The sequence below is a fragment of the Desmodus rotundus genome, chromosome 2 (genome assembly GCF_022682495.2).
Source record: "Desmodus rotundus isolate HL8 chromosome 2, HLdesRot8A.1, whole genome shotgun sequence".
Classification (NCBI taxonomy): domain Eukaryota; kingdom Metazoa; phylum Chordata; class Mammalia; order Chiroptera; family Phyllostomidae; genus Desmodus; species Desmodus rotundus.
Window position 1 is genome coordinate 163,655,922 of NC_071388.1, and position 14,084 is coordinate 163,670,005.

At 32.7% G+C, this 14,084-nt stretch overlaps 1 protein-coding gene across 2 annotated transcripts in view; it reads left to right on the plus strand.

Annotated features, from left to right (window-relative positions):
* The window catches only part of AGPS (alkylglycerone phosphate synthase), a 142,747-nt gene that overhangs the window by 69,563 nt on the left and 59,100 nt on the right, over positions 1-14,084 (plus strand). For both annotated transcript variants that reach the window (XM_024561455.3, XM_053918801.1), the window contains 2 exons: positions 6,967-7,092; positions 8,772-8,880. In XM_024561455.3, coding sequence (XP_024417223.2) covers positions 6,967-7,092; positions 8,772-8,880 — 235 coding nt within the window. The remainder of the gene's footprint in view (positions 1-6,966; positions 7,093-8,771; positions 8,881-14,084) is intronic.

Here is a 14,084-nt window from a genome sequence, read left to right on the forward strand (position 1 = left end):
AGGATGATCACTTATTTATATAATGACTAATCACTGGGGTGTACACCTGAAACTAATATAATATTGTATGCCAATTGTAAAATTATTAAAAGGATAAAATATACAACTTCATAAATTTGATATGTGAATAAAACTATGAGACCATCACCACAATCAAGATAATGAACATATTCACCAACTTCAGAACTTTCTCTTGCCTCTTTATAATCCTCTCCAACTCACCCTTTCCTTGCCCTTGACAATCACTGATCTTTCTGGCACTGTAGATTTGTTTAAATGTCCTTCAATTTTATTAAAATTGAATCATGCACTCTTTTGTGGGGAGTGAGGGTATGGTTTCTTTCACTAGGCATAATTATGTCGACCTTCACACGTTGCATTTATTGCTCAGCAGGATTCCATTGTATATATAGATGTACCACTGTTCACCCATTCACTGGTTGTTGGACACTTGGGTTATTTCCAGTTTTCAGCTCTTACAAGTAAAGCTAATGTGAACATTCATGTGCAAGTTCTTGTAGGACATATACTTTCATTTTTCTTGGGCAAATATTTAAAAATGAAATGAGTAACTCAAATGGTAAGTATATGTTTACCTTTTTGAAAAACTACCAAATGTTTTCCCAGACTGCATCATTTTATATTCCCACTAGCCCTGTATAAGAGTTCTAGTCTGTTTACATCCTCACCAATACTTGTTATTGTTAGTCTTTTAAATTTTAGTCATACTAGTAGATGTGTTATGGTATCGCATTGTGATTTTAACTTGCATTTCTGGAATGCAAATCTTTTGAACATCCATTCAAGTGGTATTTGCCATCCGTATATCCTCTTTGGTGAAGTATCTGTTCATGTTGTTTTCTGGAATGTAAATTGGGTTGTTTGCTTTCTTATTGTTGAGTTTTGGGAATTTTGAAAAATATATTCTAGATATAAGTCCTTTTTCAGATATATGTTTTGCAAGTATTTTCTCCCAGTCTCTGGCTTATCTTTTCATTCTCTTTATAGAGTATTTTGAAGGGTATGTTTTTAATTTTGATGAAGTACATTGTATTAATTTTTATTTTATATATTGTTCTTCTGTCATATCTAGAAACCTTTGCTTAACTTGAAGTTACAAAAAAAGATTTTCTGCCATTTAAGTTTAATAGTTTTTTCTTTACATGTGTCTATTTTTTATTCATTATATCTGACATATTGTGTAAATTTAAGGTGTACAGCATGTTAAATTGACACATTTATGTATGACCATATGGTTGATATTATAGTGACATTTAGCACTTCTTACCAGTTTTCATAATTGTCTCGTTTTAGTGGTGGAGATAAGTTTTTGTCCCTTAGCGAGTTTGATAATTGTAATGCAATAATATTATCTGTATTCATTATATTGTATGTTTGATGCTTATGATTTATTTACTACTTGTCGCAAGTTTATCCTCTTAAACAACATCATTCTTATCCCCCACCTCCCATTCCCTGGTAACCACCATTTTACTCTGTTTTTTACGAGTTTGACTTTTTTTAGATTCCACATACTAAGCGCTGTCTCACAGTATTTGTCTTTATCTCACTTAGCGTAACGTGCTCAAGGTTCATTCATGTTGTTGCCTGTGGCAGGGTATCCTCCTTTCTCATGACTGTACAATATTCCAGTGCATGTGTGTGTAACCACATTTTAAAAATTATTTATCTGTTGATGGGCATTTAGACTGTTTCCATATGATGAGTTTTGAAGATTTTGAGTTAATGTTTATGTTTGCTGCAAAGAATGAATTCAAGTTTTATTTTGTTGTTTTTTCTTTAACACGTGGATATCTAGTTATTCCAGCACCATTTGTTAAGTAATGTATCCCTTCTTTACTGAACTGACTTTGCACCATCATAAAAAAATAAAGTCTGTTGTACATTTATGTTTGCTTCTAGTTTTGGACTCTCTTTTGTTCCATTGATCTATTGCTTGTCTTTATGCCAGTACCGTATTGTCTGGGTTATTGTAGATTTATTATAAATCTTTTTCAGAGTTGTATTGGCAATTCTTGGTTCTTTGAACTTTCATGTGAAGTTTTTAATCAGCTTGTTAATTTCTGTAAAAATAGCCTGTTGGGATTTTGATTGGATTTGCATCAATCCTTTATCAGTTTGGGGAGAACTCACATTTTTTTTTTTTAAGATTTTATTTCTTAGAGAGAGGGGAAGGGAGGGAGACAGAGAGGGAGAGAAACATCAATGTGTGGTTGCCTCACGTGTGGCCCTCACTGGGGACCTGGCCTGCAATCCAGGCATGTGCCCTGACTGAGAATTGAACCGGTAACCCTTTGGTTTGCAGGTGGGTGCTCAATCCACTGAGACACACCAGCCAGGGCTAGAACCCACATCTTAACAATCTTGATTCTTCTAACTCATGAACATGGAATATCTTTAGGGAGGTTTTTTTGGTATATAATTTCTTTCTGCAGTGTCTTTTGGTTTTCAGTGTACAGATCTTTTGTATTTTTAAAATGAGATTTGTCTCTAAATGTTGTATATATAGTAAATTATATTTTAAAAAGTTTTCAATTTCTGAGTGTTCTCTTAGTATATAGAAATACAGTTGATTTTTGTATAGAGATCTTATTTATATCTAGCAGCCTTGCTAAATTCACTAATTAGTTTTTGAAGATTTCTTGTAGTTCTCATTGGCTTATCTACATATATGACCGTGTCCTTTGAGAATAAAGATGGTTTTACTCCTTCCTTTCTAATCTGTATGCCTTATTTCTTTTTCTCTTCTCATTGTGCTGGCTGGAACCTTTAATACAAGTTCAAAGTGAAGTGAGAATGGACTTACTTGTCTTGTTCCCGATTTAGGAGAGCTACATTCAGTTCTTTATAATTAATTATGATGTTAACTATAAGTTTGTTTTGTAGTTGCCCTTTATTAAGCTGAGAAAGTTCACTCTATCTTAGTTTGCAGGGAGTTTTTATTAGGAATGAATGTTCAACTTTGTCAAATGATTTTTGTGTTTTAAGATGGAATATGAGGTAACTTATCATTTTTCTTCTTTCATGTAAGTTTTCAGTACTATACATTTTTCCAACTATTTCGTTATTGGTATTCTACAAAGTTTGATATGTGTGTGTATTTTCATTCATTTCAAAGTATTTTCTACTTCCCTTTTGATTTTTTTCTTTGACCCTATGGGGTGCTTACAAATTATTATTTAGTTTCCAATAATTGGGGGATTTTTCCAGACATCCTTTTGTTATTGATTTCTGTGTTCCATTGTGTTCAGAAATCATACTTTATATGTCTTAAATGCTTTCAAATTAATTGATACTTGTTTTGTGGCCCACATTATGGTGTATCTTATAAATGTTTCATGTACACTTGAAAAGAGTGTCTTCTGCTGGGTTTGTTTGGAGTAGTCTGTACATGTCTTTTAGGTCAATTGATTTATAGTGTTGTTCAGGCTTTTGATATTTTTTCTTATTTTCTGTTTACTTTTAAAATCAATTTTGAGGGAAGGGAATTAGAATATTCACCTATCATTGTAGATCTGTTTTTTTTTCTTGCAGTTTTAATCAGTTTTAATTTCATATACTTTAAAGCTCTGTTATTAGGAGAATAGATGCTTACGATTGTTATATCTTCTTGATTGAGAACCATTTTGTCAATATGAAATGACCTTTCTTTCTTCCTAATACTATTTCCTGGCCTGAAATCTACTTCATCCGATATTACAGCAGCCATTCCAGTTTTCTTTTGACTGTTGTTAGCAAGGTATATCTTTTTCCTAGTTTATTCTGTTACTTATAGCTAATTTGTGTCTTTATATTTAAAGTGCTTTTTTTCTGTGGACGGCATAAATTGGGTCTTTACTTTTTATCTAACCTTACAAACTGTATCTTTTAATTGGGGTGTTTAGACCATTTACCTTCAATATGATTATTGCTGTGGTTCAGTTTAAGTCTGGCATCTTGCTTTTTTGTTTTCTGTATTACTCGTTTGTTGCTAGTTGTTTTATCCCTGCATTTATTGCCTTTTTTTGGATTGAATATTCTTTATGATGCCATTTTTATTTCCTTTGTTTTTTTATTAGCTATAACTTTTTGTTTTGTTATTTTAAGCGTTGTTTCAGTGTTTATACATGTTTAACTTGAAAATGTACCTTTGGGTGATAAAATAACATTTCAGAGTGTAGTATAAGAACCCTACAATATTATATGTCCCTCTTCTCTGGTCTCCTTTGTGCACTTATTGTCACTCTACTTGTAAAGCCTATAATATATTGTTTTGCTTTTGTTGAAAAGACAATTATCTTTAAAGATATTTAAATAATAAGAAAAAATTTATATATTTACCCATCTAGTTACCCTTTCTAGTACCTTTAATTTCATCCAATGTTATTTATGTACTGCATGGAGGACTTCTTTTAACATATCTTTACTGTTGATGAATTCTTTCTCCTTTGTCTGAAAATGTCTTTATTTCTTTAAAAAAACACTTTATTTTTTAGGAGCAGTTCTAAGTTTACAACAAAAGGGATAGAGAGGTTCAGAGAGAGTTCCCATGTGCCTCCTGCCCCCACATATGCATAGCCTCCCTCACTCACCAGAATGATATTTTACCAAGATTGAACCTACATTGGCATATTATAATTACCCAAAGCCCATGGTTTATCTTAGGGTTCCTCCTTGATGTACATTCTGTGGGTTTGGACAAATGTATAATGACATATATTTCTCATTATAATGTCATATAGAACATTTTCAGTACCCTAAAAATCCTGTGTTCTGCCTGTTCATCTCCCTGGCAACCACTGATCTTTTTATTGTCTAAATAATTTTGCCTTTTCTAGAATGTCATATAGTTGGGATCACAGAATATGTAGCCTTTTCAGATTAGCTTCTTTCATTTAGTAATATGCATTTAAGGGGCCTCCATATCTTTTCATGGTTTGATAGTTCATTACTTTTTAGCACTGACTAATACTCCATTGTCTAGATATACCACAGTTTATTTATTCATTCACCTTCTAAAGGACATTTTGGTTGCTTCCAAGTTTTGGCAATATATGATTAGTCTGCTCTAAATGTCCGTGTGCAGATTTTTATAAGAACGTAAGTTTTCAGCTCCTTTGAGTAAATACCAAGCTGTTCAATTACTGGATTATATATTAAGAGATGGAGCAGCCAACTGTCTTCCAAAGTGGCTGTACCATTTTACATCCTGACTGGCATTGGATGAGAGTTTTTATCGCTCCACATTCTCACTAGCATTTGGTGTTGTCAGTGTTCTGGAGTTTGGCTATTTATATAGGTTTATAATGGCATCTCATTGATGTTTTATTTTACCATTCCTTGATGACATCTTATGATTACTTGCTGTCATTGGTGAGGTCTCTATTAATGTCTTTGGCTCATTTTTTAATTGGATTCTTTGTTTTCTTATTGTTGGGTTTTAAGACTTCTTTGTATATTTTGGGTAACAGTCCTTTATCAGATGCATCTTTTGCAAGTATATTCTCCCAGTCTGTTCTCTGATCCTTTTGGATTATTTTTTTCTCTGGTTCTGGGTAGTTTCCTCTCTTCTACGTGCTTTTCAGTACTCCACATGCACTCACAGAAATATCGTAGATGTGTATTTGCTTCTGTATACATAATGTGGAGATTTTTTCATGAGAATATGTGAAAACTCCCTGTTCAGTACTTAGCACATCTATGTCCTTTATGAATGTCTTTTCCTTCTCCTAATTTTAGAAAATTTGAGTAATGATAGCCTTTTGAGAGCAAATAATATGAACATAGATTGTTTGGGAATTAGGGAAGTAATATTAGCAATCTGATAATCTTTATTTTTACTTGTTCAGTCATGTATTTAAGCTACCTACTTGTGGGTAGTTATTAATCTCTTAAAATTAAATAAATTTATTAAGTATTTGGTGAAAAAATCCTATTATGTAACAATTGATATGTTTTTAAACCTTGTTTTCCTAGCAACAAAACTAGAAAAGGTAAATAATTTGTATTGCTTGTGTTACAGAAGCTAACCTAACTGGTTAAATACAGTTTTGGATTACAACTTTCATACTGTACTTAAATATGTGTATACAAACTGAGTTGACATATTCTACCTCTACGCATGGCTTACTTGAAAAATAGAAGCAGTTGCTTAGCTGGACGACTATCAAATGGTCAACACAGATTGATGGGCTTGAGTGCAGCAGACAGTGGGTATGCAGATGGTGGGGCCTGTGCTGTTTGACACGAGATGGCTGGATCTTTAAAATGATTTCAGTGGAATGGCTTCCGTGTTGTTGCAGTAAAGGGCACCCATTCAACCTCAGGTGCTGTGCAGATGGCAAAGCCAAACTAATTTAGAAAAATGAGAAACAAGTGACTATTTAATGTACAGGAATGCATGATCTGCATCACAAATAAATGACAGTATTACATGCAGGAAACCTAGCCAGATGGCTGTACATTAAAACACATGACTCCTTGAGAGAATTAAGTACGGACAATTTGCTTGGGTTTTCTGCAGGCCTGCTGCATATTATATTAGGGTAGGGAGAACAGAGATTAAGTGCTTTATTTATTGGAAGTGTTTAGGTGAAGTTGGCAGTTGTTTAAGCATAATCCGATCTCCATAAGTATTTAAATGGTCTCTTTGTGGAAAAAATGTAGGGAGGGTAGTTGGCTTTAAAACAAAAGGATATAAGGAGTAAGATTGGACGGTCAGTTTGTGGAAAATACAACTGTCTTTTGGACCACATTTTTTAGTTTTGTGAAGTTTTCCTTGAGGCAAAAGCTTAAAATATTTTTTGGACAATTACGATAAAGAAGTATTTCTTTTTCTATATAGGTTTTAATGAGTCCAAATTCCAGGGACATATGGGAATTTTAAAGTGGAAAGAGTTAATGTGTTGAGTGCTGTGTGAAATGGGACCATTTTCACTAGTAAAACATTACATTTTTGTTTTTCAGCTTAAAGAAAGTGGTTATTGTACAGGTCATGAACCAGATTCCATGGAATTCAGCACTGTGGGAGGATGGGTGTCTACTCGGGCATCAGGCATGAAGAAGAATATCTATGGCAATATTGAAGACCTGGTAAATTTTTTCTAATTTATTATATAGTAATTGATTACTATGTACAGATTATTATAAAATGATGAAAGCCTTTAAAAATTGAGTTGGATGGTGGAGTCCCCTCAGAAGTATACTTCTCTTGATTATGGTAACGCTGTCTGTATGACAGAAAAGTTAAAGACATAATGGTCATTTCTTAAGGGTGCTCCTTCTCAGGTGACTGATACTTAAGTTTTGTAAATGCTGCATAGTAGCTGACTTACATATAAATATTACTTTATAATTCTCATGGAGCTTTGGTCTTCAACTCTACCATGATTTTAATCAATTTACTTAGGTGATCCTGTCATTTCTACTCTTTTGCCTTACAGGTTTTTGTAATATTTTTTCTGAAAAAAACTTTTTTTGTAGAAAGAGCCTGAATGAAAATGTTCTAGTAAGTGGCAGTATAACCTCTAAGGTTTTGTGTGCACACCACTTTGTTTTCGCTGATTGGGAGTTACTTTGAAAATAGTGTAACTGTGGGCATCCCGGTTCGGAATAAGGTATCATTTGTTCCATTTGTAGCTATTAATGAACACTTAAGTTATTCCAGATTTCAAGATTATAGAAAACAAAGGGGAATATCCACTTTAGTAATATTTCTTAGCATACATCTTTGTTTTCTTTGGGTAAGTCCTAGAGCTTGAATTGTATCAAGATGCTTATACATTTTCAAGTCTTTGGATGCTTACAGCGAAATTTCTCTATAGGAAATCTGGGCCAGTTGACATTCCCACTAGCGTTATGAGAATCTTTATTTCATTGGACTCTTCATTTATATTTTCTTAATTTTTTATTTCTTTAATTGCTAGTAAATGTAAACTTTTTAAGTGATCTCTTTGGCAGTACTTATTTCTTATATTTGTAAGTTGCTTGTTGATATTTTCTTCTCACTTTCTTCAACAACACAGGCTATTTTTATTTATTTGTCTAAAAACCATTCTAAAAATGTGTTGGATTTTTACCTAACCATTTCTAATTCAGATCTCAGGAACTATTTTTGAGTGACTACACACCCCGGCCCGCCCCCCAGTATACTTGCTTTCTCACCTAGATGAAACACATCTCACAGATAGGTCTCACACGTCTCCCCTCCCTCTCTTTAACTTAGCCACTCATCTCAGTTCTTCATCCCAAGTTTGACCCGATCATAGTTAATACTTCGTTCTTTTACTCTTTCCTTGTAAGTAGGCAGATTACATAATTTGAAGAAGGGGATAGGAGATAAGAATTTTATTTTTTTAGTATTCTAAGCATCTATGCTTAGAACAGTTTTGACATGAATAATAGTGTTAAATAAGTGAAAGAATGAACCTAATAAAATATGGCCATTGCTTATATTTTCTCTCCTTTAGTTCTTTGCCATATGCATAACCCAAGACTAAATTTGGTTTAAAGAAATGTACCTAAGGTATTCTTAAGATGATGAATATACCTAAACTAATATGAATCTTAGATCCCTCTTTTAAAGCTTATAAAATTTATTTTTAGTCTGAGAATTACTAAAAGACATTAGAATTCTGAAGGGTATCAATATTTATCACCTAACCCAATATTTAAAAAATAGTGTTTTGTATAAATATATGGATGTGTGTACATATACACACAACATTCACTGACATATGTCTAGAATTTACATCGTGCATTGTATTAAACAGGTGGTTCATATAAAAATGGTAACACCTAGAGGTATAATAGAAAAAAGCTGTCAAGGACCTCGTATGTCAACAGGCCCTGATATCCATCACTTCATCATGGGATCTGAAGGTAAATACTACTGCAGATTTATTATGAAAAAATACAGGTTAGTGACTCAGTTTTGTGAAAATCTGTGATATTGTGATATCAGATCTTTGAAAGAAAGACATATATTTAAAGTATAGTGATTTTTAAAAAGTTTTATGACTTTAGTAGTACTTAATAAAGTTTTTATTATGAGAACATCTTATTAACCTTCTTACATTTTTCTTTGTTGTAGTTTTAGAGACAGCTTGGTCTTTTTGGTTTTATTTGATTTTTCTTTTAGAGTTCTTAATAATATTAAGAAAAGTAGTTGTTAGGGTTTAAAATGGTTTACTTTAACATTTTATGTTATAATACTCTTTTATGTTGTCTGAATAATTAGGGGAAAGGACTGATAAAGTGTTATTTTATTGTTTTGACTTTCTGTATCTCGGTTATTGCTATTTGTTTTGTTCAAGAAGTAGAATTAGAATTCTGTTGATTCATATACTTTTAAAACTTAATGTTGGTGTTTTCTGTTGTCACTACTTAAGTAATATCCTTTGCTTGGCTACTTGATGCTGTGTAGATTAGAATGTAGTTTTTTATTTTACTCCAAACATTCAATTCCTGTACCATTCAGAAAGAAAACTAATCGTCCTTTTATTTTGCAAACTCACTGTCACATGACCACTGTGAATTGAAGGTGAACATGGGCTTATTTTTTAATTCTTAGAATGGTAGAGAGAGATATTCTTAAATTAAGAGAAAAGGTAAAATAAGGTTTCTAAATTAGCAGAGGAACTCTTCAGAAGGTGGTACAAGCTTAAAAAAAAGATAAGTTTTGGAAATATATGCATGGATTAAAAGCAATTTATAATAAACTAGGGTAAATTCTAACCTTTGACACCAATATCAAGGAGGGAAAAACAGTGTCTCTTAGAGCATGCTGAAGGTCAGATATTGAGTTATGATCAGTGGGATAGTTTAGATCTTTTTTATAACAACAATGACAAATCTTTGTCCAGATACCTCCCATTTTACTCTCTTATTTTTTTATTTTTATTTATTTTTAGTATATATTTAAATTAAATTTATTGGGATGATATTGGTTAACAAAGTTTTCTAGGTTTCAAGTGTACAGTTCTATGACACATTACCTGTGTACTGCATTGTGTGCCCTCCACCCAAAGTTAAATTTTCCGTCACCATAGAGTTGACCCCCTTTACTTTTATTACTCCCCCACCCCACTTCCTTCTGATAACCACCATACTGTTGCCTGTGTCTGAGTTTTTGTTTGTTTGTTTTTCTTGTTTGTTCTTACTCCTTTTCTGATTGGTATACCCTTCTAAGGAAAAACAGAACATTTTTAATGAGAAAAATAAAATGTTAAATTACTTTAATACAGTTCTCTATCATTTTGGAAGTTTTTGTACTATTGCATCATCTAAAAGTTAACTAAAAGAATATAACCTTTTGCCACCAGATGTCAAATTGAATAATAATTAGGTGTTAAAGCATAATTATTAATTATACTATTCATACATATATAGTTGGAGTGAGCTCTAGAAACATAAATTATCTTTTCAAGTAACCACGTCAGACATTTTGAAAATCCCATTGGTTAGCATTTGTAAAGTCTGGTTGCGAGGTTCTGAACTGGCACACTGAGGACACTAGCAATGATAGACCATTAGATTACAGGATGATAAATTCCATGATAGAGGAAAACACTGGAAAAATGTAGACCAAAGGTCACATTAATGGGTATTAAGAAGACTTCCCAAGAGAGGCCATACCTAAAGTGGTCCTTGAGGGCTGATCAGAAGAAAATAACTCCTGATGGGCTTGAGGGTATAAGGTGGGAGGGAATTACCCTGCAGAGGGAACTGCGTGTGGGCAGGCTTAGAAATGAGAAAGAACTATGTCAGCGTCACAAAGCTGCGAATTTTTCAGTATAACAGAAACATAAGATTTAATTGTAGAGTGGACTGGGCAGCAGCTCTCAGGGCAGAATGGTGGAGGTTATAGGGTGGTTAGGGAGATAATACGGCCTTTATGCCTTTTAAAGTGGTTTGAACTTTATTTAAAAGATTGGACTACTTCCCTCTCATCAATTATTGAATAAATGTAAGGAAGACAAACTCATTGTAATAAGTATGCAAAGAAATACGACTTATAAAAACATTCTATTCTAGGGTAAATTAAGGTATTAAAATGATATTTTATTATAAATATACATGCAGAGTATATTTAAGGCCATATGATTTAAGGGCACAAATTGTGAAGTCCATCAGAGCTGGATTTCAGTCCTGGTTTCACCACTTATATTTCTGTGACTCTTTCAATTAGCTGATTTTCTGCCTAGTGTCCTCAGATATAATATGACAGTAATAAAGTAATCATCTTCACAAGCTTTTTGTGAGGATTGAATGAGATTATGCTAAGCAGTTTATAAGCATGCAGTAAGTACTCAGTAAATGTTAAATTTATCACTGTTGTTGTGGTTGTTTATTATTTTGGCATTATTGATCTTTACACGTGTATCCGTGGTCCCTAATCCCCATTTCTTTGTGTATGTGAATGTAGAATCTTCTTAGTATAGGCCAAGAGACAGTATGATTGAGGAACTAATTTTATGTGAAATCATATTCTTTTATAAAATATATTTTTATTTGCTATTTTGAGCTATCTAAATAATAACCTGCCTTAAATGTGAATCATACACTTTTCCTTGAGCTTTAAAAATATATTCTTTTTCTGTAGTTAAATCATTGAGGACAATCTTGAAAGCATTACCATTTAAAAGCCTATTTTCCCTATCCTGCTAAGTTCCATGTGTGACTAATAACCATGTTAAGTTTAGTGTTTTTGTCTTGTTTTGTGTTAATGAAGTTTTCGTATTTTTTAACAAGCAGCTTCTCATTTTAAATGCTGTAACATGATAAATATATTGAAAATTATAATAAATATTCAAAGCATTTGAAATGCTCTGGATTCTTTTCCTGTGTATGGAGTTTACTAGTAACTTACAATGATTTGCACTTCTATCTGAAAAATGTTTAATAATACATTTAAAAAAAAACCCATGCCCCACCGTTTAGCCTTTTCTGTAGAATGAAATAGATGAGATACTTACTATTGGTTCTTTTTTGTAGTTTTACTGATCATCTTTTGGTTAAATAACACCCATTCTTTAGTGGGGATTCCTCAGGAGAGGCACAGTTACATATCCTATGAGTTCTGGGATGTTCTAAACTATTTTCCTTTGGCCTCAATTCTTGCAGGACAGCTTGAGTGGATGGAAATATCCTAAGGTCACACTTTTCTCCCTTATTTGTGAAAATTCTGCTCCACTATTGGTTTGGTTTTGTGTGTTGTTTTAAAGAAATCTGATACCAGCTTTCTTGCCTTTGTAGCTTGTTTCCTTTTTTTGCCTGGAGGCCCTGAAATTTTTTATTTCTTTATTTTTAAAATTTAATGCTTTTACAAGTCAGAGTTTATTGTCTTGTATCATTTTGCTCTGGTACCCAGTGGACCCTTTCCATGTGTATATTCAGATTTTATTTGTGGAAAATTTGTTTGTATTGTAGGGTATATTTTAGGGGGTTTTCCCTATTGTTTTGAGTTTTCTTCTTCAGGACACCAATTATACATATATCTGATTTCCTTTGCTTGTTTCCTAAATCAACCACTGTTTTTCCCTGACATTTATTCTCAGTTTGTTTTTTTGTATTTCATTTTCTCTTGGTTATTTACCTGCCTTTCTTCAGTGCCCTTTATTAAGTTTTCATTAAATCTGTTCTCTGTTCTCTTTTGGATTCCTTATAATTCAGCCTTCATTTTTTATGTTTGTTGTAGTTGTTGCTGCTGTTCTATTTTTGAGTTTAATCATCTCTTATTTCTTACACTTTGTCCACTTATAGGACAAAATATTTCTTAGTGTTTTTATAGTGTTAGTGTTAGAGTTTGTAATTCTGATTTAAGTATTTTTCATATCCACAAATGTTTGTTTGACAATGTTTAATTCAGTTTGAAATGTGTTACAGTTTTCATTAGTATCAAGGTTGGTTTGGGGAGGAGGAGCTTTTCACCTGCAGGAAAGCTTTTTTAAAACATTTTCTGACTTCTTGCAGTTTTTTTTTTAATGGATTTCATTTGCCTTTCTCTGTTCCTGTTTATTACTTGGAAAGGGTTTCTAGTTTAAGAATGGTTTTTTTCTTTCACTTCTACTCTTTTGTGCTCCTTGTTATGGATGGTGGTGGTTTTGTTGGGAGAAGGCTTAGCATCTTGTCTCTGTGAGAGCAGTAATTTTTCTTTATTTTATTCTTTTCCTTTCACTATTTTGTTTCCAAGAGTACCACACTTCTCTGTCCCCTAAAGAATACTTTTTTTTTTTAAAGATTTTATTTATTTTTAGACCGAAAGGAAGGGAGGGAGAAAGAGAAGGAGAGAAACATCAATGTGTGGTTGTCTCTCACATGTCCCTAGTGGAGACCGGGACCACAATCCAGGCACATGCCCTGACTGGGAATTGAACTGGTGACCCTTTGGTTCTCAGGCCGGCACTCAACCCACTGAGCCACACCAACCAGGGCTCTTATGTAATCTTTTAAGCCTGTTCTTGCTTTCTGGTCTTTTAAGCTTGTAGCAGCTGGAAGGCTTAGAAGGTCTGTTGGAATTATTATTATTTTTTTGAATCTCTACTTAACGGGTAATTTAAATGTCGTAGTTTTATTTATTTGTTTGTTTGTTTTGTTTTGTTTTGTCTCCTAGTAATACTCAAGGTGTAGTTCCTATGTGGTTTTATTTATTTTCTTTGTTGATTTTTATGTTTTTTGGGGAAAAGTAAAGGAAGAGGATTCAGAATCAAATGACTGCCATTCTTTTCAGTCCTAAAATCACCTGAAAGTATATTTTCAAATTATGAGAGATTTTATTTGCTTCAAGCAAACACTTGCATTTTATAATAACAATGGAAGCATTTAATTTTCTTTAGAACAAACATTTAAAAATTATAAAATTTATTGTAATACATTTTTATTAAAACAGAAAGAAAAGTGAAAGACATACTAGCCTTTATTTTGTCACATTGTCTTGGAATTATTGTAAAAAATTAAGTTGGTATAAAATATTGGTATAATGTGCATGTAATCAGGTGATATGTAATCAAGTATTTTATATCACTGCATGAACAGAATATTCTCAGAGCAAAAGAATCAATAAATATGATAAAACCTACACACAA